The sequence below is a fragment of the Mustelus asterias genome, chromosome 11, assembly GCF_964213995.1.
Source record: "Mustelus asterias chromosome 11, sMusAst1.hap1.1, whole genome shotgun sequence".
NCBI classification, from domain to species: domain Eukaryota; kingdom Metazoa; phylum Chordata; class Chondrichthyes; order Carcharhiniformes; family Triakidae; genus Mustelus; species Mustelus asterias.
The window spans coordinates 75,788,350-75,816,248 of record NC_135811.1 but is presented as its reverse complement, the minus strand read 5'-3'; the positions used below and the strand labels follow the sequence as shown (position 1 = coordinate 75,816,248).

At 41.6% G+C, this 27,899-nt stretch overlaps 1 protein-coding gene across 1 annotated transcript in view; it reads left to right on the top strand.

Annotated features, from left to right (window-relative positions):
• The window catches only part of myo1d (myosin 1D), a 562,434-nt gene that overhangs the window by 90,821 nt on the left and 443,714 nt on the right, over window positions 1–27,899 (top strand). The window contains exons 2-7 of the mRNA XM_078223777.1: window positions 16,671–16,879; window positions 17,915–18,008; window positions 22,094–22,259; window positions 22,655–22,708; window positions 24,674–24,769; window positions 25,534–25,650. Coding sequence (XP_078079903.1) covers window positions 16,671–16,879; window positions 17,915–18,008; window positions 22,094–22,259; window positions 22,655–22,708; window positions 24,674–24,769; window positions 25,534–25,650 — 736 coding nt within the window. The remainder of the gene's footprint in view (window positions 1–16,670; window positions 16,880–17,914; window positions 18,009–22,093; window positions 22,260–22,654; window positions 22,709–24,673; window positions 24,770–25,533; window positions 25,651–27,899) is intronic.

The following is a 27,899-nucleotide window of genomic DNA, read 5'->3' as shown; positions in this document are numbered from 1 at the left end:
ATGAGGGCGGGCTGACGTGGAGTGGGTCGGCTCCATGTTGACTTTGCTTCCGGGATGTGGAGTGGGCTGGAAGAGCGTTGGGGGGGGGGGGGGGGTTGCAGAATGCTCACCCCAGATGAGACCTGGAGCAACTTTACTCAACCCACCTCATCATGACAAATCTTTGTGTCAAAGTCAGGTCCTTCTTTCCTCCTCCCCCAGCCCTTAACAATTAGCCAATAATATCAACCCAAAGGATACGAGGACCAGATTAGCTCTTTTTATTTGACAGACGCACATGGCATGAATATGAAGCTCTGAGATTAAGGAATGAGAAAAATAGTGATGAGGCTTTCATCTGTTTTATTGACACAGTTGAAGATACTGAAGGAGAGAATGGTGCCAGATCCTGATTATTAACTGCAAACCCAGACACTGGAAACTCTCTTGCCACCTCTTCACCCTGCTTTCCCTACTCCCAAGGCCATGTGATGACAGTTTGCCATTCAAACACAAGTTTATTCAGGGGAAAAAAGTGGTCTCTTATCAAATGTGCAAGTTAATAACTGAGAATTTATGACCTTGGAAGCAAAAAAAACTTGCCAAGATAAATACTGGCATAAAAGTCAGTGACACACGAAGTCTTATGTACAAATGGTGCCCAACAGTAAGAGCCTGACTTGATTGTATCTTTATATTATTGAGACTATTCGACTTGTCACAATATATAGAAGAGCCCCTGGTGGCAAAGCCCTGTACAGAAGTAACTGTACATGTTTCAATGTGTTGTCTTTCGAATGTTTTTGGTAATGATACATGCTTTATAAATAAAAGTTTGTTCATTCCTCTGAACAACATGAACCCAGATTTTTACATGGTAATCATTGTCAATGGGACATGTATTTAAATTAGCAAAAAAAACTTAAACCAAATTTTAGGAAAATGCCTTTACTGAAAGGGTGATAAACATGCAGGCCAGACCAGGTAAGGATGGCAGATTTCCTTCTCTAAAGGACATTAGTGCACCACATGAGTTTTTGATGACAAAATACAATGGTTTCATGCTCACTATTAGCGAAACTTGCTTTTTAATTCCAGATTCTATTAACTGAATTTAAATTCCACCAGCTGTTGTACAACATCTCATCCCTCATTGATACATTGATCAAGTGCCAGTTGAGATTATTTGTTCAAATCCCTGGAGTGGGGCCCAAATTCATAATCGCCTGATATGGAAATGAGATCACTGCTACTGGGTTAGGCTGATGCATATCTACTTCACTTATTTTTATGATCTTATCTCTACAACATTCCCCATCCTCTAGCAACATTTTGAAGCTTATTGCATGCCAGTATCAATGCTGCTGTCAGGAAAAATGCAAACATTTTCCAAACTGATTTTTCTTTCTCCTGGTGAGAATGCAACATGTTTCTGAAGGATGCTTCCTCTTTATAAACAAACTGAGAACCTGGAGCCTAGTGCTCAGCAATGTATCACTAAGCTGCTTCCCCTACCTTCTGTACGTGCTCATAGAATCGCAACAGTGCAGAAGGAGACCATTCAGCCCATTGAGTCTGCACTGATTTTCTGACCGAGGTATCCTACCCTGCCCTAGCCCCACAACGTGGAGATGCCGGCGTTGGACTGGGGTAAACACAGTAAGAAGTTTAACAACACCAGGTTAAAGTCCAACAGGTTTATTTGGTAGCAAAAGCCACACAAGCTTTCGAGGCTCTGAGCCCCTTCTTCAGGTGAGTGGGAATTCTGTTCACAAACAGAACTTATAAGACACAGACTCAATTTACATGAATAATGGTTGGAATGCGAATACTTACAACTAATCAAGTCTTTAAGATACAAACAATGGGAGTGGAGAGAGCATCAAGACAGGCTAAAAAGATGTGTATTGTCTCCAGACAAGACAGCCAGTGAAACTCTGCAGGTCCACGCAACTGTGGGAGTTACAAATAGTGTGACATAAATTCTGATTCTAGGATCGCATGATAAAGACTCAGGAGGAAAAAAGCAGAAATATTTATGTGAAATAGTGTGACATAAACCCAATATCCCGGTTGAGGCCGTCCTTGTGTGTGCGGAACCTGGCTATCAGTTTCTGCTCCGCGACTCTGCGCTGTCGTGTGTCGCGAAGGCCGCCTTGGAGAACGCTTACCCGAATATCAGAGGCCGAATGCCCGTGACCGCTGAAGTGCTCCCCAACAGGAAGAGAACAGTCTTGCCTGGTGATTGTCGAGCGGTGTTCATTCATCCGTTGTCGCAGCGTCTGCATAGTTTCCCCACACATTTACCATGACTAATACATCTGACGTACGCATCCTGGGACACTAAGGGGCAATTTACCATGGCCCATCCATCTAACCTGCACATCTTATACTGTAGGAGGAAATCGGAGCACCTGAAAGGAGCCCACACAAACATGGGAAGAACATGCCACCTCCACATAGGCAGTCACCCAAGGCCGGAATTAAACCCGGGTCCCTGGCGCTGCGAGGTAGCAGAGCTAACTACTCTGCCACCAAGCCACCCTACAATGCTGTGTGTGTTTATCATTAATTCAATAAAAAGGATTAAATATTCTAATTCACATATTAGGAATGGATTTCCTATGGATTTTCATTTCCTTAGTGTAATACTAACTGTATTTCTGGAGGATGTTGGTTACAATTTGGTAGGCTGAAGAAGTTTTCTTAGTCATGCGTAAGCTAACTGCAAGTCTTCATTGGAACCATTTGCAAATATACCATAAAGGATACAAACTAGGAGCTGTTTCCATGATTGCTAGTATACACGTTTCTGTTCAATACCAGATTGGGTATTCTAAATGTGAGCCAGCCATTTTATTCAATTTTAGAAACATAGAAAAACTACAGCACAAAACAGGCCCTTCGGCCCCACAAGTTGTGCCAAACATATCCCTACCTTTTAGGCCTACCTATAACCCTCCATCCTATTAAGTCTCATGTACTCGTCCAGGAGTCTCTTAAAAGACCCTATTGAGTTTGCCTCCACCACCACTGACGACAGCCGATTCCACCCGCCTGCCACCCTCTGAGTGAAAAACTTCCCCCTAACATCTCCCCTGTACTTACCCCCCAGCACCTTAAACCTGTGTCCTCTCGTAGCAGCCATTTCCACCCTGGGAAAAAGCCTCTGAGAGTCCACCCAATCTATGCCTCTCAACATCTTATATACCTCTGTTAGGTCTCCTCTCACCCTACGTCTCTCCAAGGAGAAAAGACCAAGCTCCCTCAGCCTATCCTCATAAGGCATGCCACTCAATCCAGGCAACATCCTTGTAAATCTCCTCTGCACCCTTTCAATCTTTTCCACATCCTTCCTGTAATGAGGCAACCAGAACTGAGCACAGTACTCCAAGTGAGGTCTGACGAGGGTCTTGTATAGCTGCATCATTATCCCCGGACTCCTAAACTCAATCCCTCGATTGATAAAGGCCAGCACACCATACGCCTTCTTAACCACTACCTCCACCTGCGGGGCCAATTTAAGAGTCCTATGGACCCGGACCCCAAGGTCCTTCCGATCCTCTACAGTACTAAGAGTCTTTCCCTGCAGTTATCTCAGGGTAGAGCCATTCTTGGTCATTTCCCTGATCTCATCCAGTTTGGTTACAGCCACAGGTAAGTTCTTTGTCAGCATGTGAACCTGCATTTTCAGTTCTTTCTCCTCTTCTTCTGTGGCGGTTAAGTATGCATATGATAATTCTGCTATTCTCAGTTCAGTGGTAATCTTTGGATTCTTGGTGGTGCACAGTTCAGGAGCTTTTTATGCATAGCTTCCAAAAGCTTATGATCAGACTTTACCTCCATTTCTTTCGAAGCGTTCTAGGCCAAACACAATTGCTAGCATTTCTTTCTCTATTTGGGTATAACATTGCTATGTTTCAGTCATTGCCTTTGAAGCGTATGCCACCGGTGCCTCATTTTGTAAGTGGACAGTTCCTGGGCTGGTTTTTGAACCACTCGCTGATCTCTTGACCAGTTGACTGGCACTGGTATCTGGGTCAGTGTTCTCTTTAGACTGGTCAAAGTTTCTTGGTGACTTTGTCCCCAGTACCATTCCACATCATTTTGTAGAAGTTCCCTGAGAGGTGTTGTCAGGTCTGACATGTGCAGAATGAATTTCCCAAGATAGGTTACCATGCCCAAAAACCTCTCCAAGTCATTCTTACATTCATTCATGTTCACGACTTCTTCAGTTTTACTCTGGTCTGGCTTCAATTCCTCACTTGTTACTACATTTCTCAATTGCTTGATTTCAGAAGGACCTATTTAGCACTTTTCCTTCTTCAGCTTGAGATTCCTCTGTCTACCTCTTGTTAACACCTGCCTGAGTCCGTGGTTGTGTTCTTCTCGTGAGGCTCCTCAGACCACGTCGTTGATATAGGTTTCCACGTCCTCTAACCCATCAAACAGCTGCTTCACTGTTCTGTGGAACACCTCAGAAGCTGAATTAATACTAAAAGGTAAGCGTAAACACTTGTCGTGCCTGAATGGTACGTTGAAGGTATAGTGACAGAAGCTGCATTCATCCAGTTTGATCTGCCAGAAGCCTGAACTCGCATCCAAGACTGAATAGTATTTAACATCAGCTAGCTTACATGTAATCTCTTCTACTGTGGGCAACTGATAATGCTTTCCTTGTGCTACCTGGCTTAGATCTCTGGAATTCAGACAGATCTGCAGATTTCCATCTGATTTTTCTACAATTATAATTCGATCAACCCATGTTGTCGGTTCTTCAGTTTTCTTGATGTGAAATTTCTCCATTCTGTCCAGCTCTGCTTTCAGTTGGTCTGTCAGCATTACTGGTAACTTCCTGGGTGGGTGTGTCTTGGGTGTTACAGTTCTGTCAAGCTTGATGGTGTGTTTTCCCTTTAGGCAACCAATCCCCTTTGACACCTCTTTGTACTCACTCAGACGCAGCAATTATTATTCTCTTGATTCGCTTTAGATTTTCACAAGCTTTGATTCCAAGAATGGATATTGCATAATTTTTCACCACAATAAATGGAAGTGCTTGAGACTGGATTTTGCATTTCATTTTAAGTGTGCAATGACATTCTGCAGCAATTTTTCAGCTGTGTAAGTAGACAGCTTCACTTTTGTTTTAGTTAGCATTTTTCCTTTCCTTACATGATACAGGTTTATGGAAATTACATTTGCTTGTACACTTGTATCAAGCTTGAACGTTGGAATTTTTAAACCTACCTTCCATTCATCTTTAGCATTTCCTGTTGCTACACTAATGAAAAGTTTAGTTTCAGTGTCTGCGTCATCATCTGCAATTGTGCGCACATTTTTCAAGGTGCATCTCTTAGCGAAGTGATTTAGTGATCACAGCTCTTACGTGGCTTTCTGTAGGCTGGACAACTATGTGGTAAGTGCTCTGTTCTGCATCAAATGCACTTAAATGTTTGAATAGCAGTTTTGTTTTTAACCTTCAGGCTTTCCATTTGTTTTCCCCCAGCACTGTTTCTGTTTTAACTGCATGTAAATGTTTGACCATGTGCAGTGTAACGACTTCTATCATTCTGTTTAATCTGGCATTTTGTTGTCCCTGCTGCTTTGCAGATATGTATTGCTTTCTCCTGCCTTATGTCCATTGCTCTCAAAACTGTTCTGAGTAATTTGTTATCCCACAAATTAATCTATCTTTGAAGAGTGATTCTTCAAGCTCTCCAAATTCACACAATGTAGTTGTTTTCTCAGCTCAGCTACGTACTGACTAATGTTGTCACTGCCATGTGTGCGCGTGAAAAAATTGTATCTTCCATAGCTGATATTTTTCTTAGTCTTTCATGTAATTTTGCTTCTCATCACTTTCAAACATGATGTGGAGATGCCAGCGTTGGATTGGGGTGGGCATAGTAAGAAGTCTCAACACCAGGTTAAAGTCTAACAGGTTTATTTGGTAGCACGAGCTTTCGGAGTGTTGCTCCTTCATCAGGTGAGTGAAGAGTTGGGTTCACAAACAGGGCATATATATTATATAGATTATCTTACAATTGAGTCTGTGTCTATATATGCCGTTTGTGAACCCAACTCTCCACTCACCTGATGAAGGAGCAGCGCTCCAAAAGCTCAAATAAACCTGTTGGACTTTAACCTGGTGTTGAGAGACTTCTTACTGTGCCCACTGTCAACATGGATTCAAACTTACATTCTCCTGCCATGTGATGGAAGACTGTACCTGCATGTGTTTCTTATCACTGCCCATTGCTGAGAGGTACAGGCCAAAGCCCTGCCGTAATCTCCTCCAATTTTCCGCAAGATTGCCCTCCAAACTGAGCTCCGTAGGTGGTTTGAAAACCTGCATTGTTGTTTAGTTTATTGTTGACACCATGTTTTTATGTTGGAGGACCAATACCATTGCTGTAAACTAACTGTGTTACTAACATTTTCAGAATATGAATACACAACTGCAAGGTACCTGCAACCTCGTTACAACCTTCCCTTATGTGTGTTATCTGACCTTTGACCCGCCAGGCCAGGTGACCCCACAAAGTACAGTGTGTACCATATTGTATCTAATACTGGAGGCCACTACCACAATCAACCTATTATGACATTCTCCTCCATGCAGTTTACTTCTCCTTGTGGCACCAAGTGCCATTCAATCACTGACCTACATTGGTTCACAATCTAGCAACGCTACCTTCTTAAAATTTCCATCTTTCTGTTCAAATGTCTTTGTGGTCACACCTCTCCTGATCTTTGTAACCTCCTCCAGCCCTACAACCCTCTGAGAACTCTAAATTCCACCTACTCTATCCTCTTATGCAACCCCTACTCCCTTTTGCCTCAGAACTGATGGTTGCACCTTCAAATGCCCAAACTTTAAGCTCTGGGAATTCACTTCCTAAACTTCTCCACCTTGCTACCTTTCCCTTAAAATGCTCCTTAAAATCTACCTCTCTGTCGCCTGTCATTTTGTCTCCTTTAGCTCGAGGCAAATTGTTGTTTGATTACGTTCCGTTGAAGCACCTTTTTGGCATTGTATGAATTAGTTGGTGATACTCAGTAATTGTGAAAACATTCTATATTTTAGATTGGCTGGCAGAGACATAAATCATCTCTTGGTATTACTTTATGTCGTTGCCTCAATCATGAGAGTGAAAGAAGTGGCCAAGTTGATTTTAAGACATTTCAACCCCTCTCAATTCTTCTGTTGTGGCAAGACATTTATAGGGAAATGCTGTACGTTTTTTGGATTTATCAAATGTTACCAGTGCTTCAGTCTCCACCTTCTATCTGCCAAAGTGAAGAACTTATGAATTCCTCACACTTGAAAGAATTTCCCAAGTCTCTGGTTCCAAATGAAATTAAGGAAAATAATTCTGGCAAGTCTTCTCAAAGGCTATGTTACTGTTTGCTACTGAATATTGAACACTGCACAGGTCATGGTAATCACATCTTGGCAGGTCAAGCACAAGAGTAAAGTATCAATTCAATTATCAGTGCTCTTCAGAAGCTTCACTGAACTGTACTCAATAAATTGTTTAGTTCCAATTTCGAGTTTAAGACCTCTCTCCCATTAAATCCATTGTTTCTGCCATATCTTCTTCATCTGATGTTCACTTTTAATTTACAGTCTAGTCTCCCTATCTTTGCGATACAGTGATTTCCACTTATTTAGGAACTGTCTTTCTGGACTGTTTGTAGATTCTAAATTGCCTCGGTCTTAAGGTCTGGAATTCCATCCCTCAACCTCTCCATCTCTTCATCCTTTTAGATGTCCCTTAAAACCTACTGGGACCTATCCTAATATTTCCTAATGTGGTTCAGTGTTATTTGATATTGTCCTGTGAGGGCCTTGAGATGTTTTATTGTGTTAAAGGTACGACATAAATACAGGTTTTTGCGTGAAATAGTAAGATCATCAGCAAGTGACTTTTGCATTGCTTGTACAGATGTCATTCTCCTTGAGGCTCAATGCTGATCCCTGAGGCTTTCAATCAATGTAAAAATTCATACTAACCGGGACAGCCAAATAGGTCAGCAAATAATGGAAGACATGAAGAAGAAATTACTTTATATTGAAAGCAATTTTCCTCCTCAATAAAATGTGTTTATACTATTGAGAACCGTGTTGCTGACCAGTTCTGCTCCTTTTCAATGGAGATTTTAATAGTAACTTGCTGTGTATTGGATACTGAACCAGAGGGCATGTTTGAACATCCTGCTGGGGAATCACACTATTGATATTGGACTATTTTAACCTTGAAAAGAAAAACACTTAGTGGAGTCACTGGAGTTCAGAAGAGTGAGAGGAGATCTCATAGAAACTTATAAAATTCTAACCGGGTTAGACAGGGTAGATTCAGAAAGAATGTTCCCAATGGTGAACAAGGGTCATAGTTTGAGGATAAGGGCTAAACCTTTTAGAACTGAGATGAGGATAAATTTCTTCACCCAGAGGGTGGTGAATGTGTGGAATTTCAGACCACAAAATGTAGTTGAGGCCAAAACGTTGTCTGATTTCAAGAAGAAATTAGATAATAGGGCTAAAAGGATATGGGGGAAGGGGGGATCAAGATATTGAATTCGATGATTAGCTATGATAAAAATGAATGGCGGAGCAGGCTCAAATGGCTTACTCCAGCTTCTTGTTTATGTTTCTATGACTTCTATTTCTGTAGTGGCTGATTGTGTTTTTCAAAGAACTTAAATTTATATAGCGCCTTTGAAGTTGTAAAATGTCACCAGGTGATTCACAGGAGTGCTATCAGCAACATTTCACACTAAACCACATGAGATGTGACAATGAGTGACCAAATGTTTGGTCACATTTAGATTCTAAGGAGCCTCTTCAGGAGAAGAGAGAGACGTTGGGCTGAATAATGAGCACTGATGCGACACGCAGGCCATGCACCCTGATGCGGCTGGTATTTTTTTTTCAGTCCTTTATTTCTAATCAAAAAAGCCAATTTCAATTAAACCCAATCATTGTCCCCCACATGAGGGACAAACAAGAATGAAGCTGACAAGACTTTGCATGCCACCTTGGGCTTCATCAAACAAGATCCAAGCTGACAGGATGAGGCATTGTACCCCCTCCTGGGCTTGATCTCGCGCTTCATTTTGGCCAAAAGGCCAAGATGGCTTTGAAAAATTGCATCAGGTAAAGCCTTAGTTTAACCTCATTGGCTACCCTGATCCCTTACTCTACTCTAGCCTGGGCAAACCACGATTGCAGGCACTAGCATGCCCACAGTGCAATGGGCTAGCCTCATCCCCTGCCTGATCATGGTTTCACCCTCGTCAGATCCGCCACCCAAAGATGCTGAATAATTGTCATTTGGGACAATTAAGAATGCTGGGTGGGTTCCAGGTCAAAGACTGAGACTATCCTGCCCAATCAGAGAAGTATATCCAAAGATGTGTGGGTTAGGTTGATTGGCCATGCTAAATTGCCCCTGAGCGTCGAGGGAATTAGCAGGGTAAATATGTGGGGTTACAGGGATAGTTGTCGGTGCAGGCTTGATGGGCTGAATAGCTGCCTTCTGCACTGTAGGGATTCTATGATATTTGGCTTCGGTGCTCATCAACTGTGACCTGCAATGAGGTCATGGCCTGTAACCTAAAGGGCCACTCTGGCCTCTCCAACAGTACAGTGCAGGAATGGACCCTCTGCATTGAGGTCTCAGGTTCCTAAATCGTGAATTTAAGTTAATATACATCTACTACTTCCACAAAGCACTTCTAACGGCCAAAGAACACTGAACAGCCAACAGTTAACTCTGCCCTCGACCCATCATTACAGTCTGCCTTATTGAAAAATGGGAAGTGCTGCTGGTATAAATCCCACTCTGAAAGTGTTTTATTCCAGCCTGCACATATTATGGCAGTCAATTGTGTGATTGTGCAAATGAGAACAACTAGCCTATTACCTTCAATTCGCAAAGGGCGGGCTTCCAATTTCCAAACCTGCTTATTATCCATATTATTCTAGACTGGCACGATGACACCATGAATGTGACCCAATGTCTTTGTGCCCAATAATGCGTTGGTACATGTGCATTTCACACACATTTTTGGAACCTATTATTTAGGCCATGGGGCAAATTCAGAGTGAATCCTCGAGCTTGAGGCCTAGGCAGTTGAAAGCATGGTTGCCAGCAGTGGAGCTATTTAAATCGGGGATGCACAAGAAGTCAAACCTGGATGAGCACAGAGATCTCTGAGGGCTGGAGGTCTTTGAAATATGGTCACTTCATTGCTAACAGCTATTTTGTTCACAATATCCTACAAGCAGATAAAATGAATGACCAACTTAGCTGTCTTTTGATCATGTTTGCTCAAGAGTAATTTTGACTTAGACAATTGGTTGCCTTCGAAATAATTTGAGAGAAAGAACTTGGATTTATATAGCGCCTTTCATAGCCTCAAAGTTTCACCTGAACAGCGCTAGCTCTGACACTGGAGCACTCCCTTGGTACTGCACTGAAGTCATAAAAAAATAGGACATTGCTGTCTGAATAGAGATATTGACATAAAATGTGCACTTCTTGGCATCGAGGAATCAAGTCCGAAGCTCTGGCTCAGCAGCTCACTATTGGGGTAACCATGATGCACTCAGTAGAAGCCATTACTTTGCTGATGATCTTGGCCATAGTTTCTGAAAGGTCTTTCTTCTGGACATGATGTCAAAAACCATTGACTTATCACCATGGAGCAAACCACACAGCTCATCTTATTGTTGTGTATCACAGGGCGTTGGTAACATTCATTCTGAGTCATGAGGAAATGAGTCCAAGCTCCATTCCAGGAGTTAAGCGCATAATTTAGGTTGACAGTACTGAGGGTGCTACGCCAAAAGGACCTGCCATTTGCTGAAATCAAACACCTATCACAAAAGCTGCAGTTGTTATGTCAAAGCTGAATAAGAGATTGTGGAACAACAGCAACATGACTAAGAACACCAAATTGACCTACCAATCCTTGGCATATTTCCAACTTCATTGTCTCAGGTGTATCCTCAGCATCACTTGGCAGGACAAGGACACCAACTCAAAGTTCTTGGACTGTGCTAATTCTATCAGCATACACTCACTGCTAAGCCAATGATATCTGCGTCATCTCTGCCATGTTCGTCGATGACCAAAGACCTTCTGAACTCACCATTGGGTCATGACTTCCTGGATGTCTGAGCATCTGCTACAAGGACATCTCCATGAGATATGTGAAGATGGTGGACATTGACACTAGCAACTAGGAGATGGTCGCTGATGCATGACCTTTGGAGACTAACTTGTCAAAAAGTCATTTGAAGAGGTGAGCAGGAATGAAACCCAGCTGGCAGAGAATTAGACCAAGAGAAAACAGAGGCCAGAGAATTGTGCACCTTCTGAACCTACTGTTATTCTTTGTAGCAGAGACTGCCATGCCAGGAGTGGGGCTCCTGATCCACATCAGAGTTAACAACCTTGGCACAAACTATTCGCTTACCAGACAGAAAGTTGCCACTATTTCTGTATAAATGCCATTTGAATCTTTTGCATTGACCTCAGAGAGGCAGATGGAGACAACAGTTTAATGTTATTTGAAGAACAACATATCCGACAATGATTCACTACTCCTTCAGGAGATCTGAAGGTGTATTGCATTAAAGTGCCAGTCCAGATTATGTGATACTGAGCAAATTGGGAGGAAAGGTGTCCAAAACCTTCACCAAAGGGATGTATCTAAAGAAGCATCTGAAAGAGGAAGAGAGGTGAAGAGGTTTAGCTTGAAAGCTCCCTAGGCAGCTGAAGCACAATAGTCTAGAATTTGATAAAGCCTGGTATCATGGAAGGGTGTTGGGCTGAAAGAGGTTACAGAGATTGAGAGGGGAAAAACCATGGACAAACAAGGATGAGAATTATAACATGAAGGCATTGTCACACCCAGCACAGGGGTGATGGATGAAGAGAACTTGACGCAAGATACAATATATTATACCTACCTTATATTAAGTTGATCTTTTTCTGCACCATAGCTATGACTGTAACACTGTACTCTTCACCCCTTTGTACTCTACGAACGGTATGCTTTGTCTGTATAGCACGCAAGAAAGAATACTTTTCACTGTATCCCAATATATGTGACAATAAATCAAATATATACTCATTGCTAAGCCAGCTAAGTTTTGAGGAGCTCTTTATGTGCATGCCTGTCACAGATAATTAATTGTGTTGGGTAAATTGGAGAAACATCATTGCATGAGCCATGAAAATGAATTGGAGGAGTACAGCTAAGATGGGCTGAAAGGCATCGTGTTGTTTATGTTTCTAAACTGATACAAAAAGGAGTTTTTTAAAGAAGTGTCATGCTCCTAATAAAGACCTGACTGGCTAACATCTTACCTGACTGGCTAACATCTTGCGGAGAACTAATAATTAGACGGCTGTGTTGTGATTACTCTTGTGTGCAAAGGTTTGCTGGTTAAACAGCAATTTTCAATAATAATTCTAAGGCATCACAAATAAATGTTGGGGTCAAGGAAGGCCAGAGTCTTCAGCGACACACAATTTCCACTATTTATTAATTTATTTGGAATTGCCAACTACTTCACCAAAGCTGTGGACAACCTTCAGTCACAGATTGTGCCTTTCACCCAGGACTTCACCTTAACCATAAGTCGTAGGGTGACTTTCTCGTGCTTTTTGTCTATACAGTCACAACAAGGTGGCATTGGCTTACTTCCATCAGTCATGATTATCTGTGCATTAAAGTTTATAATGATGTACCTTATTGTTCTAAATAAGCTGTCATTATTAAATTGGAAGGTAAATAGTGAAAACTGTATAGTTTCTCATTCCTTCTGCTCTAAGTTTTTTTTTCCTTATTTAAAAAATTACATTTTTAAATTTTAAAAAATTCCCTGGTGGTGTTGGCATGGTGTGTACAATCTGGTGTGAGTCAAGCGAGCTGAAAGGAAGCATTATCTGGATGTGGGAGGTGTTTTAGTCACAGTGCAGCTGGCAAGCCAAGGTCTACTGTGAAGGAAGGAAGTGTCTAGGGTGTCGGGGCTGAATTCTAACTCTTGCTGTCAGACAGGAGCCACCCTGAGGCCTGGTTCAAGCTCTCCATTTCGGGAGATTAACTCACTAAGCTACTAAGTGCCCCTCTGTCAATCATTTCACTGTAACAACACAATAATGAAACAAGTATTTATTTTTCAGTTTAATTTCACATATGGAGTACTTTACAACCAGAAATTTTCAGTAGCATAGAAATTGAGCCATTCACTTTTTTCCCAACTCCCACCAATGTGTGCCATTTAGCTGACTCTCAAGTATTCTAACAAGATGCTTGAAAACAATAAAAGTTAATTCTCCCCCCAAATTTATTTTGTCCTGTCCTTTCTTCATAAATCTTCCCCTTCTGAAAAAGGTGGTTTATGCTGGGATGGGGCTCAGGAGGCCTATTCTTTGTCGAAGTGGACCATTCTCCATTACTGAGTCACACAAAATCCTGACCACTCTGGATCTGTACGTGCCCCTCCAGCAGGCGTTTCTGGACAGCAATGAGGACATGGGAGTTCCAACTGTATTAAATTTATTATCTTGTTTTTTTTTTCCATACCAAGGATTGGAGATGCTAGTGGCAATTATAACTAATCTGGCATTCAGTGGAGCTCAAATTTAGGACTACCATAGTATCACTTCATACAAACTATTTGCCTGCTGAGCAACTGCAATCTTCTTTCAACCTGTTCTATAATGCACTGGAAGGGTGAAAAGCATTCAGTCGTCCTTGTAGTCAGTTACAGCCAATTCTTAATGAGGGTCAAGTTTGTAGCATATAGAACTTGTCAAAACACACCTCTTTCATAGTTTCAAAGTGCTGTGCTTCTCCTGACCATGTGCAGCCTGCAGCATCATTCTCGGGTTGGGTATAAGGGGGGAAAAAGCTAGCAACTGCATGGAGAGAGTGCTGTAGCCTGGAGGGACTAGTTATCGAATCCTGTAGATTGTACATTGAATCATGTGAAATGGTCACGTCACTGCCAAAGACCCTCGTGTGGACGTGAAGAAGGGAGTTAATGCTGAGTAAGATTGACACACAGTACTAGACTTGAACGTAGGACATGAAGTAAACCGCCCTTTATCCTTCTAGTATGCAGTTGCGGAGGAAAGTCCGCGACCTCGCTCCTGGTAGACTACTGCTGGAAGGTATTACTTGGAGCCCAGATGTGTGAATATGCACTCACATGTAGCCTTAATACTTGTAAAGTTTGGGCTGCAGAGGTAAGCAGCTGAAATTCTACATCTCTGGTTAATGGCAATGTGTATCTGTCTCTGGGCGGGTGCAAGGTGCCAACGCTCTCATTTTATGGTGAGGTGCAATGATCACTATGCGAAGGGAGGAGCCCCTTGGAAATTGTCCACCTAAAACAAGGGCTCAGGCTCTTGCTTCTCCATTGTCTGATAACCATCTGATGACTATCTTCATGCGGAGAAGTGGGGAGCCAAGCAGAGTCGTCTTCGGTTCTAGGCAGCTTGTGATGACCCTGCCTGTTGGAGTTTTTGAACCAAGTATATTCTCAGAGGCAGTTTCAGTATTCCAGCATCTGAACAGGCAAGTTCTCAGTGTACCAGGAAAACCCCCACAAGGGAAAAAAAAATAAACTGGGAAATAAGTGTTCTGGTACTGTTTTTGTATACCTTAAAATAGCCAATCTGGCTCACTAATAGAACTTTTAGACCTATCAGGGATGCCTGGTGATCTAACCCCATGCCAACAGAGAACTTCACAAACCAGTGCTAAAATAGTAAGCTGTAATGAACCTATCTAGATGAACAGCAGGAAGTTTTGCATTGGGTTGTACCTATGCATTGTTAAGTCTTTTAGATCCAGATACGTCATTGTACACATTTGCTTCTTAAGTAATTTCAGGACTTGCACCTCCATTTTGTTCACAGGAAATCTGTTTTAGAGGATTTTAAACATGGGATAGACTTCAGTTTGTGTCAAACCAGAGAGCAGTAGATTGTCATATGACCTTATAGTTTCTAGTCAAGAATATCATTTCTGTCTCAATGCTGGGCAATATAACAATGTTTAAACTTAATCAGTGCTCACTTTGGACTTTATTAGAGTGAAGAAGTTCTTCATTATGCACAGGTTTATTTTCATCATTGTACACAGACTGGAAAAAACCTATTATTTTGTTTGGAGTCATGAGATTCTTAGAGCAGAAAAAGTTAGATAAAGGTGGTAAAAATCATGAGGGGGATGGACAGAGTAGACTGTGGGAAATTGTTCTCATTGGTGGTGGGGTTGAGAACCAGAAGATGTTGAGGTGATTGGCAAAAGAAGCATTGGAGACATGGGGAAAAACTTACTAAACCGCAAGTGTTTAGGATCTGGAATACAGTGCCAGAAAGGCAGATTCAGACATGGCTTTCAATCAGGAATTGGGTAATTATCCAAAGAGAAAAGATCTGTGGGGCTAGGAGAAAAGGCAGAGCAGTGGAACTAGCGGAGTTGCTCTCAGAGAGAGCTAGTATGCATTTGAAATGTAGAATGACATCCTTCTGCTTTGTAACAATTCTATGATTTTAGTCCACATCAATTTATGCATTTATTTAAAAAACTTAGTTCTCTGAAATTCATTTGGAAAATAAAGCTGTGCATAATGATGAACTTCTTCACTCTAATAAGGTCTGCAGTGAACATTGTTAAGTTTAAACATTATTATATTGACCAGTATTGAAAAAGAAATGATATTCTTGATCAGAAGTTATAAGGCAATCTACTGCCCTCTGGTGAATAAATCGGGAAACTATTGCATAGGGAGTAACTAATTTAAATTGGGCTGTTGAAGCTTGTCCTGTGGATTACTTAGAGGTGACCAGAAAACCTCAGAAGCTTCTTCAAAAGTTTAAATCTGGGTTTGAACTAATTTGCATATATTTGAAGTTTCTGATGAAGTTCTGATATTGCCACCAATTAGAGAATAGTGCTAATTGCAGCCCTTTCTAAGACTTCAGGACCAAAAAGACCAACTGGGTGAAACAGCAAGTCTGAGAAAAGCACAATTCAAAAGTTCTCTGGGCTTTATGGCTGGATTGCCATGCTTTGTGATTGGTGAGGTGGGGTCATAGTCTGGAGACCTCAACCCAAATCTTTACAGTACGGTTTGAGAGCAGTGTGCTTGTGCCAACTCGTATACTTGCAGTTGATATATTTTAAGTAAATTGCAGGATAATAAGACCAAAATTTTGATTTATACAAATTTTCAGATAGATAGTAAACATTACCTATCTCTTGCACAAACTCTTGTGATTGTGTGGCGTCCTTTGAACCAGAACCAATAGAGTAAGGAAGATTTTGTAATTTATTTAAAAGGTGTGTGGAACCTATAATTGTTTTAACAGTGTTTGAAAGGGACTTTTAAGTGTTTTTATCAGCTGTAAAGCGTCCTAATTTATATTAAAGTAAAAGTGAAATCCTGTTGGTAATTTCTTTATGGGAGTGGGTTGGGGGGGGGAGGGGGGGGTTGGGATATTTAGTAAATTTGGTTATTTTGGTTTACAGATCCCCCATGGGAATTGTAAGAATTGTTATCTTTAAACATGGCCTATATTGTATGATACAACAATTTCTATGCAGTTGCCTAGAAAAATTGCCTTTTTTAACTTGTGCTTTTTCTTTCTTCCCAACAGATTTGAGAAGGGCAAAATTTATTCATACATCGGTGAAGTAGTGGTTTCTGTTAACCCTTACCGTCCTTTGAATATCTATGGAAAGGATACCATTGAGCAATACAAGGGACGTGAGCTGTATGAGAGACCACCTCACCTATTCGCTATTGCAGATGCAACATATAAAGCCATGAAGCGAAGGGCAAAGGACACCTGCATAGTCATATCAGGTAGGGAGCGCTTAATTAACAGAAAATGGTGGGCTAGTCGGAAGAATTTTTTAATAGATTTCTATTTAATTGATTTCATCTACATTGTATTTTTGGGTGTCACCATTCGCTGGCATAGTTATACTTGGCTTCACGCTCTAAATATAAGTTAAAGGTCCCTCTTCATATGAGATCAACTTCAGGCAAATGATTTTTAATTGTTAGCCATTCTGTGCATCCACCTGAGTTTAGCAGTGATCTAGTAACATGGGGTTAATCTGGAGAGGTTCCATGTGAGCATGTATTTAGATGGTGCCTTGCACAATTTCAAGATGATGGAAAGTGCTTTACCACCAATGAATCACTTTTAAAGTTTTATTCACTGTCGTAATATAGGAAATGCAATTATCATTTGGATGGTCCCAGAAACTGCAATTTCCACATCACAGCATGTTGGAAAACTAACAGGAGTTGTACAATTTGGAAAATGAGGAATTGATCAGTATTTTATCAATTAAAGTCTTCCTGATGGTTTTTGGGCAAGACACCAACTATTGGCTTCTGGACTTTACCAAGATAACAAATCACATTGCATTACACCTTTTGTCATGATATACTACATGAAGATGAACAGTACAGCAAGTACCCTGTTGATTACTAAGACATCCTCCATGCGGAGAAGCGCAGCTGCTCTAGCATGTACAGTGTAAAATGACTAATAAATGAAGATGTCTGAAGGATGAGAGAAGGAGACAAGCTTTAACAAGAACTGGAAATGACACTTGTGTTAAAGGAAAGCAAGTTACTCAGTTCCACCCTGTGAATATCTTATTTTGGTTGATGTACTGTTTTAGAATATTTAAATGGGAGGAGACTGGTTTCAGCTGTGAAGCAAGGTGTGTTTTGAACTGAGAGAGTATGGCTGAAATAAACCACTATATTTGGCTGCACTTTGGTTTGTTGTCCTCTCCCAGCAATGGCTTTATGTTGTAACAGTATTACTAATCTGCAGCAGCGTCAGTATAGCTGTTAATTTTTCCTCTTTCTGGATTCCAGGGGAGAGTGGTGCTGGTAAGACAGAAGCTAGTAAATACATCATGCAGTTCATTGCCGCTATTACAAATCCCAACCAGCGTCAGGAAGTGGAAAGGTAATAAATAGAGACCTTCACTTGTGCAGAATTTGAGTAATTGTTTCCTTTCATAGCATGCACTTTAATATTTTCTTTCAACTCTGCATGTAGGGGAGAAATGTTCTCAGAGTGGAGACTGCTGAACAGCCTGAAGTGCAAGATATGTTGGACTGATTCTTGTTGCCTTCATTATGATAAAATAATTTAATTCAAATTGCATAACACATTTTGTAATGGTCTCCGAAAGAAAGCCCAAGTTTCATCCTTTCATGCACCATAACATACATCGAGCACCAGAAAACATAACTCCACCTCCAGGCCAGGAAACAAAATTGGCCCTTGTAATCACCACCTCATGGAGAAAAATCCAAAAGTGATGCATTGACCTACAAGGCTGGACAAGGGTTCCATAATCTTATGACATTCATACAACCTTCTCCAGTCCACGTCTGATCCCGACCAACCTCCGGACTCGTGTGCATTTTTAATAGTGCTTGAGCTCGTCTCAGTAATCTTTAAAGAAGTACTTCATTTGCAGCAAACTACTTTGAAATGCAGTGACTGTTGGTGTGTAGGCAAGTTTCAGGATACACAGCAATATCCCAAAAAGAGCTGTGGATGGAAAAACAATTCATCTGTTTTTTGTCAGATAAATGCTGGCTGGAACACTGGACACAATTCTTCCTCCTTCAAATAGTGACTCAGAAACCAGTGTCCGTAGCATCATTCTTGACTGATGTAAAGGCAAGGGAATAGTTTTTTCACGACACTTGACCAGCACCAATAGAGATAGCTACAGATTTGCATTACCATAAGATGGAACCGCCTCCTTCCTATTCAGAAAACTCTTAATGCAAGGCATGCAACAGATTCACAACCATTGAGGTGAAGAAGCTCCTCCTTAACTCGGTCCTAAACCTGCTCCCTCTTATTTTGAGGCCATGCCCCCAGTCCTAGTTTCACCCGCCAGTGGAAACAACCTCCCTGTTTCCATCTTATCTATTCCCTTCATAATTTTCATCTAAATTCCAATGAGTATAGTCCCTGTCTACTCAATTTCTCCTCATAAGCCAACACTCTCAACTCCAGAATCAACCTAGTGAATCTCCTCTGTTCCCCCTCCAGTACCAGTATATCCTTTCTCAAGTAAGGAGACCAAAACTGTACACAGTACTCCTGGTGTGGTCTCACCAGCACCTTATACAGCTGCAATATAACCTCCCTGTTTTTAAACTTCATCCCTCTAGCAATGAAGGACAAAATTCCATTTGCCGCCTTAATTACCTGCTGCACCTGCAAACCAACTTTTTGCAATTCATGCACAAGGACACTCAGGTCCCTCTGCACAGCGGCATGCTGCAATTTTTTACCATTTAAATAATAGTCCATTTTGCTATTATTCTTACCAAAATGGATGACCTCACATTTACCAACATTGTACTCCATATGCCAGACCCTTGTCCACTCACTTAAACTATCTATATCCCTCTGCAAACTTCCAATGTCCTTTGCTCTACCATTCATCTTCATGTCATCTGCGAACTTTGACACATTATACTTGGTCTCCAACTCCAAATCTTCAATGTAAATTGTAAACAATTGCAGTCCCAACACTGATCCCCAATGCACACCACTAGTCACTGATCACCAACCAGAAAAACACTCATTTATCCCCCTCTTTGCTTTCTGTTAGTTAACCAATCCTCTATCCATGCTAATACATTAATCATAATGCCGTGCACCTTTATCTTATGCAGCAGCCTTTTGTGCGGCACCTTGTCGAATGCCTTCTGGAAATCCAGATACACCACATCCACCGGTTCCCCATTGTCCACCATGCTTGTAATGTACTCAAAGAATTCCAGAAAACATGACCTGCCTTTCATGAACCTATGTTGCGTCTGCCCAATAGGACAATCTCCATCAGTAGGCGTTAATTAGCAATATTTTATAAGCAATCTTTTACACAGATGGAATGAAGAAGGTGTGAAGGAGCTATGCCACAAAGAGGAATGCTTAAAGAATGGTTATGTACCGTACTAATTCTCTCAATTCAAAATTTTTCCTGAAAACCTTGACCCCAATTAATATATTCTATTTTAGATCTTATGGAATTAAGGACCATGTTATATTCCGAGCCATGTGAACACTGGACAAACTTGTTAGGATCTAGCTTGGTAGACCATAATCACTTAAAGAATGTACTGCATGGAAGAACCAAGGGTGAAGAAATAGGCATCAGGACTCCAAGATTAAATTGAGACACTAAACAAATTTTCCTTATGCTAACTTGAACAGAACAAACACAAGCAATAATGACTAAATAGCTACATTGAGCAAATAAGAAACTGAATCTAAACAATGTGAGATTCTACCTTGAACTCAATCCAACAGACTTGGCACAACTTAACCTTTTTATGGTAGTTTTCACTCTGATAGATGTTTAAACATATACTCTAGAAGGTCGTTCATTTTTCTCTGGATTTGGCTACACAGGACTGATCCAAATATAGGCATCGCGGATGGTTACGTGCACAACCCACCAGAGACACATAGATGCTCCTTTGGCATCTATTTCATAGCTGGACTTCTCCTTTCTCTGCTGAGTTACTTGGTCCTACCCAATTCCCTAGAACTCCTTATTTTCCTCTATAAACATGGAAAACTGAGTTATTTACTTAAACACAACAGACTGGTTGGCTTCAGCCTCCGGGTCAGCTTCTCTTACACTTTTCCCTTAAAACAAACTCCCCCATTTTACCTTTTAGAACATATTTCCATCCTCAACAATTTTCTCCATAGCAACATCAGGCTTTTAGAAGCAAGAAAGGTGAGGTAAAGATTGTAAACATACACAAACATACTAAACCAAACCAAAAGTTTAAAAACCCCGTTCACCTTAAACTGAAAGCAAAACTCTTAACATTCTTAACCCTTCATATAATCCACAACAGAGACAGTTATAACAACCTCCAGGAGAAACTAACCCACTTTGCACAAATCCTAGGATTATGATTGTAAATCGCTGATTGTGGCAGAGTTGTGTAAATTTTCCATGTAATTTGCAGGCATCCTTTTGCAAATGATCCTAATACCGCAGTGTCTCGGAGGTTGGCTCAGCTGAGTCCCTCAGCGAGTGAGATTTTTGCATCAGATACCTTGAGTATTGACAATATTAGCTGAGGGTATTGAGGTCAACCAGAACACAACCTATTGCCCGAATACATGATGCCTTCTGACTTGATGACCATTTGCAACATAATATGATGGACAGATCTCAAAGCAACAGAAACCCAACCAAATAGCTTGGTGCAAAAGGGTGCCCCAGCCAACTTAGTCAACCCTATTTTTCTTTGAAGAACATGCTTGCATCAAAGAGAGAAGTTCCCTGGAAGCAGTGCTACTGTTGTGTAGTATGTCAACAAGTCAGGAGGAGTTCTTTCTTGTTGCTTTTCCCTTTGTGCTCCAAGTATGGTACAGCTATCACCAAATTTGCACAGCCCTCCCTTTCTAACACTGCACTGTGCAGGTGGAGCCCTGCAACAACTTCGCTCATCAAATAGGCTTTTCACCATGGGTTGATTTGGATCATTTTCAATCTGAGGACAAATGTTCACAATATGTCATTGCTGCATTCCAAGACAGTTGCACTGTGGCCTTTGGTGTGATGTCGTGGTCCCTCAGGCCAAACTACGGATGGTTGCTCTCAATGTTATCTACAAACTGACCACCTATTGATAGTTGGGTTCCTCTGCAGCTTCCTCCAGTTATAGATGAAAGGTTTTCTTCAAAAGGAGACCTTACATCTGACATTGAGAGGACTATTTTGATCAAATTAATCATATAATGCCACAGCGTTCCATAAAGGACAATTTAGCTCCCATTGCATTGACAATATTTTATTTTTGTTAAGTTGAGCTAAATTCAAAAATGATGAGTTGTTATCCAGGATGAGCAATTAATGATAGTTGATATTTTAAATTATGTAACTAATATGTGGGGTACTGAGGTATGTGCAAATATGAATGGGTTTCTACAAGTCAATGTCCAGAAGGTATTGTTAGCAAGATGTGATACACTAATGATTCTTTCTTCTGTTGCAGGGTAAAGAACATGTTGCTAAAGTCTAATTGTGTATTGGAAGCCTTTGGAAATGCCAAAACCAACCGTAATGACAATTCCAGTCGATTTGGAAAGTATATGGATATTAACTTTGACTTTAAAGGTGACCCTATAGGGGGGCACATCAGTAACTACCTGCTGGAAAAAGTAAGCTTTGATATTACCAAATTCATTTGTTTCTAACTAGCCTGTTTATTGGAGCAAAAGGGGAAAAGAGAAAAGTGACTGATCTCTGACATTTTCAAAACGGTGCAGCTTCCGTGCTGTGCCAACAGAGAATACTTCAGGCCGGGTAGTTTAAATTGATGCTGTAAAGATCTTTCTGGTGCTGAATTTTTAATTTCATCAGGTGCTTTACACAGTCCTGCAGCAAAGGTATTTAGAACTTTTAACAATGTCCAGCTTCTGTAGTGGCAAAGAATTCTATTGCGTATTAGTCATTTGAGGGATTAAAGCATTTGCCTATGTAGCATCAACAGGCTTGTAATAAACCCTGCCCAGTTGTTGCTTTACCTAAAACTTTATTGATCCTTGTTTGACAGTCTCGGGTTATTGTACAACAACGAGGAGAACGAAACTTCCACTCCTTTCATCAGGTTAGTGTGAATAAATAAGGCTCAGAAACTGACCAGACCGTTCAAGGTCCCATGTTATGTTTGATTCTGGTTCAATTTACTTTATTATTTAGACTTTTATCTACAGCTTGCAGCTGAAAATCTTTCAGCCAGAGCCAAATGGCAAGTCTGTTGACCTCTGCACCCTGCCCACATCCCATAGTGTTTTTCATCCTTTAGTTTTGCACCCCACTATTCACGCGGTAGCACAGTGGTTAGCATTGCTCCCTCACAGTGCCAGGGATCTGGGTTCGATTCCCAGCTTGGGTCACTCTCTGTGCAGAGTCTGCATGTTCTCCCCGTGTCTGCGTGGGTTTCCTCCAGGTGCTCTGGTTTCCTCCCACAGTCCGAAAGATGTGCTGGTTAGGGTGCATTGGCCGTGCTGAATTTTCCCTCTGTGTACCCGAACAGGCGCCGTAGTGTGGTGACTAGGGGATTTTCACAGTAACTTCATTACAATGGTGATGTAAGCCTACTTGTGACACTAATAAAAAAAATTTTAAACACCACGTGTTTCACGGCGGGGGAAGGCAGCCAGCTATTGGCTGCTGAAGGGGCAGTGCTCCGAAAGCTAGTGGCATTTGCTACCAAATAAACCTGTTGGACTTTAACCTGGTGTTGTTAAACTTCTTACTGTGTTTACCCCAGTCCAACGCCGGCATCTCCACATCATGGCCACCATTGTCAACAGGGTTTCCCATTGAATGCACCCCTCGCCCCCATGAAACCCACAGCGGGGGTGCACCCCTTGCAGCGGGACCGCAACATCCTACTGGTTTGAATGGCTGGAAAGGAGCTCTTCAAGGTGCTGGCTCTGACATGGGGACAGTGTCAGGATGTAGGTTGCTCATTAACGCCTTGCCCAAATGTCCATTCTTCTAATGTTAATCTAGGATGCTGAGTGCCATGTGGCTTGTGCCATGTGAAGGGCATCTCACCTCTCATAAAGTCCAAACATACACGCTTTCTGCCCGGCAAAAAAAAACTTGCATTTATATAGAATTTTCGTGACTCAGAACCTTCCATAGTGCTTTACAGTCAATTAAGTATTGTTACAATAAAAAAATGTGGTAACCAGTTTGTTCACAGCCTAATCTTGCATGCAGCAAAAATGATTTATATTACTCATGATGGTTGTGTGAGAAATATTGGACTGGACACCAGGGAGGAACTCCGCTGCTCATCTCCAAAATAATTCCATGGGATCCTTCATGTAAATCACCGAGAGCAAACAAGCTCTGGGTTTATAGTGTAATTCAGAGGATAACTCCCCAACTGTGCAGCACTCACTCAGTTCACCTTTCAGAGTGGATTCGGTACTTTCCATGAACAGGAGCAGTGACTGATTAGCTACCCAGGACAGCTGAAATCAGTGTTGGCTTCCAGTTGTAGCTGCTGGTGATGTCCGCTAACCCAGCATAGACCGGGAATCGAGACCTGAGATCTTCAGGTATGAAGGGCTGGGTGCTGCTCGGCCGGTTTGGAGTGTTTCTTACTGCCAATTCAGAGCTTCCTCTAGAAATGGGATCAAAGCTGCTTCTGTATCATGTGAGATCGATACTAATGCTGAGACCCTGAAAAAGGGGAAATCTTGCACATCTGCTGGAAATCCCAGAGTGGCCTTACTGATTGACCATCAGTATCACCGGGTTTTGAGAGAGTGTTGGCCCAAATAAAACTAGCAAGTGTTCTTCAGTGTTACCTGTAGTTGTGTGAGGCCTGTGTTTCAGGAGCATCCCACAACGGCATGACACTTAACACAATACGGAAACAGCTCACAAAACAGGGAACCTGCAAAAGGAAGGTATTAACTTGCACCATTATTTGCAAATGGCCACTGCTAGTTATTGTCCTCACTGATGTGTCCTCCACAGGATAGAAAAAAATATGAATGTGGTATAGGTGCTTCTTGTATACATTGACTTGAAAATGCTGTTTGTATTTTAGTTACTCTCTGGTGCTCCTGAGAAACTACTACGGACTTTGCACATTCAGAAAAACCCAACTGCCTACAACTTCATCAAAGTCGGAGGGGAGGTAAAGGTACGGTTACAGTGTAAGAAAAGAGAGTGAGATTAAACAATTTGTTTCACCTCCTCCCTTGCCTATCTCTCAAAAACTGAAATGTTACACCAGAGAGGGATTTTTAAAAAAAATGCATTTTTCACAAATATATAACTGGAAATTTGCTGTTAATTTTGTGCTTCCTCTCCATCTCCCTGAAACATGTAATTAAACTGAGGGGAGTGGGGAGCCAATACCACATGTTTTAATGCCTACTGCAGCTAAACAGGCAGTGCCTTGTCCAATGCTATACTGAGCCAGCCAGAGCAGGCCTGGAAGTGTTGGCTTGTTAGTCATTAGGGGATGGGAATGTGGCGTGGATGGAGTGAGGCATATGGCAGTGTTGCTATGACCGCTGAGCGCAGTCTCGCACCTATGCTTGTGTATGTATACTTCCTGCAGGAGTCAGTAGGTCGAGACCGGGAGCAGGAAAAGCTGCTAACCTTGTCCTCCCTAATCCAGGGACCATTCTTTATTCTGGCAGCCTCTGCCATAAACTGACTGAGATGATCTATCTGAGAAACCGTGGGGGACCTTCTTGTGTGACATTACTCACTGAACAATCTCATTTATTCCTTTGGAGAATCCAATGATTTGTTAATATTGTGTATACTGAATAATTTTCTGGTGAAAGATTTGGATGGGATAACATATTTGCATAAGTTTAACAATGTACCTCTAGAAGGTTTGTTTTATGTTGTGTTTAAAATGTGTTTCTAACTTTGTGTTGTCTCTGTATACAGTCTGCTATAAACGATGCTGCTGAATTTAAAGCTGTCGCAGATGCCATGAAAGTGATTGGTTTCACTGCTGAAGAGATTCAGACGGTCTATAAAATTCTTGCCACTATTCTCCACCTGGTAGGTCCTTTGTTTGTTCCTGTGGGATGTGAAGTAATATTTTATTTTTGAACAGTGACAGCTCATGTTAGCTCGATTTGAGTTCAGTACCTTGACAACCATACCTGTGTATGTTCAAACTGCTGGGAGCTTTGCACCATAGGAGATACTAAAGAAAAATGTGTTCTGTACAAGAGAGTGAGATGGTTTGAAAGTGTGAATGTACAGGAGACAAGAGTTTGTGCAAACCAGCCTCCTATCCATTGACTCTGTTTACACTTCCTGCTGCCTCGCCAAAGCAGCCAGCATAATTAAGGACCCCACGCACCCCGGACGTTCTCTCTTCCACCTTCTTCCTTCGGGAAAAAGATACAAAAGTCTGAGGTTATGTACCAACCGACTCGAGAACAGCTTCTTCCCTGCTGCTGTCAGACTTTTGAATGGACTTACCTCGCATTAAGTTGATCTTTCTCTACACCCTAGCTATGACTGTAACACTACATTCTGCACTTTCTCGTTTCCTTCTCTATGAACAGTATGTTTTGTCTGTATAGCGCATAAGAAACAATACTTTTCACTATGTTAATACATGTGACAATAAATAAAATAAAATCTATTTTTCCTCCATTTCATTTCAGTAGGAATGGATAACTAGGTTAAAAGAAAACAATTTACAAATTCCTTCATCAGATCTCTTCGCCTTGTTTCCCCCACTCTCTTCCCCCCCCACCTTCTGCACTCTCTCCACCACTTTCTCTTCCCCATCGCCCACTCTCAGACTGGAATTTTCCAGCCATTCATGCATGTGCGATCTCCCAGTTCTGCCGATGGTGCACCCTCACTGCAGTTTTCATGGTGCTGAGGGGTGCATTCAATGCGAAACCCCATGGACAGCAGAGGATCCTGGCACCGTCCAATTCGGGCTGCCTCCCGCCACTGCTAAACACACAGCAGGTTGCACGGTAAATCCCACCCTCTCTCTCCCCACCCCCTCACACACACTGTCTGTTCACCATCCCCTTGCACACTCTTACACAGTCCTCAGCCACTCACTCAGATGCCAGTGTGCTCCACTGCTCAGGCTGCTCCACCTGGACCCCACACTGCTGTTCTGGCTGCCTCGCCCGGACCCACACCAGTGATTATAATATTCTTGACTTCCTCCCTCTATTTCCTGATTTACAGCTATTTCTAGGATGTTGCTTTTATTAGTTAGTTATCCTATGGTGAGATGTAAGATTGCAACAATGTTACTCCATTTTTTAATCTATTCATGGGATGTGGGCGTCGCTGGCTAGGCCTCCATTTATTGCTCATCCCTAATTGTCATTGAGAAGATAGTGATGAGCTGCCTTCTTGAACCACTGCAATCCTCTATAGTGAGGACCAATGCAAAATACCAGTTCAATTCATCTGCCATTGTCTTATTTACCTTTATAAATTTCCGAGGCTCATTTTCTATAGGACTTCTCTCACTTTGACTCTTTCCTTTATGAAATATCTATAGAAACCCTTACTGTCTTTATATTTCTGACGTCCTTTCCCTCATACTCAAATTTTTTATTCCTTATTAATCTTTTAGTCATTCTGTGTTGTTTTCACATTCTGTCCAATTTTTTGGTATCTTAGTTTGATACCAACGTTTTACTATCTTTAATTTTTTTAGTTTACTTAACATAGTCAGTGGCAAAGACACTGGATTGGTAATCTAGAGGCCTCGAATAATGCCACCATGGGAATTGGTGGAATTTGAAATCAATTAATAATATCTGGAATTGAAAGCTGGTCTAAGTGATGGTGACCATGAAATCATCATTGATTGTTGGCCACACCCATCTGACTCACTGGTGTTCTTTTAGAGAAGGACATCTGCCAACCTTATCTTGTCTGGCCTACATGTGACTCAAGAATCACAGCAATGTGGTTAGCTCTTAATTGTTCTCAAAGGCAATTAGGGATGGAAACAAATGCTAGTCTTGCCAGCGGTGCTCACATCCCATGAATGAATTTTTAAAAAGCAGTGTAAAAAATGGGTTGTAGCAGCAGAAGAGGGAAAACAGCAAAATAATGGACCAAAGATTAATGTTGTTGAATTTGAGTGACAAAACCATGCTCGAAACTGAACAATTCCACCTGCCCAGTAGCTGTTATCGTCCTTCCTCCATACTGGCTCTCCCCCAACATCCAAATGGTTGTAGTTGCCCCTTGCACTCCTAAAACTTAAAATCAGCAAAGACAGAAGGATGAGACCTTGGAACAGTCAGACTTAG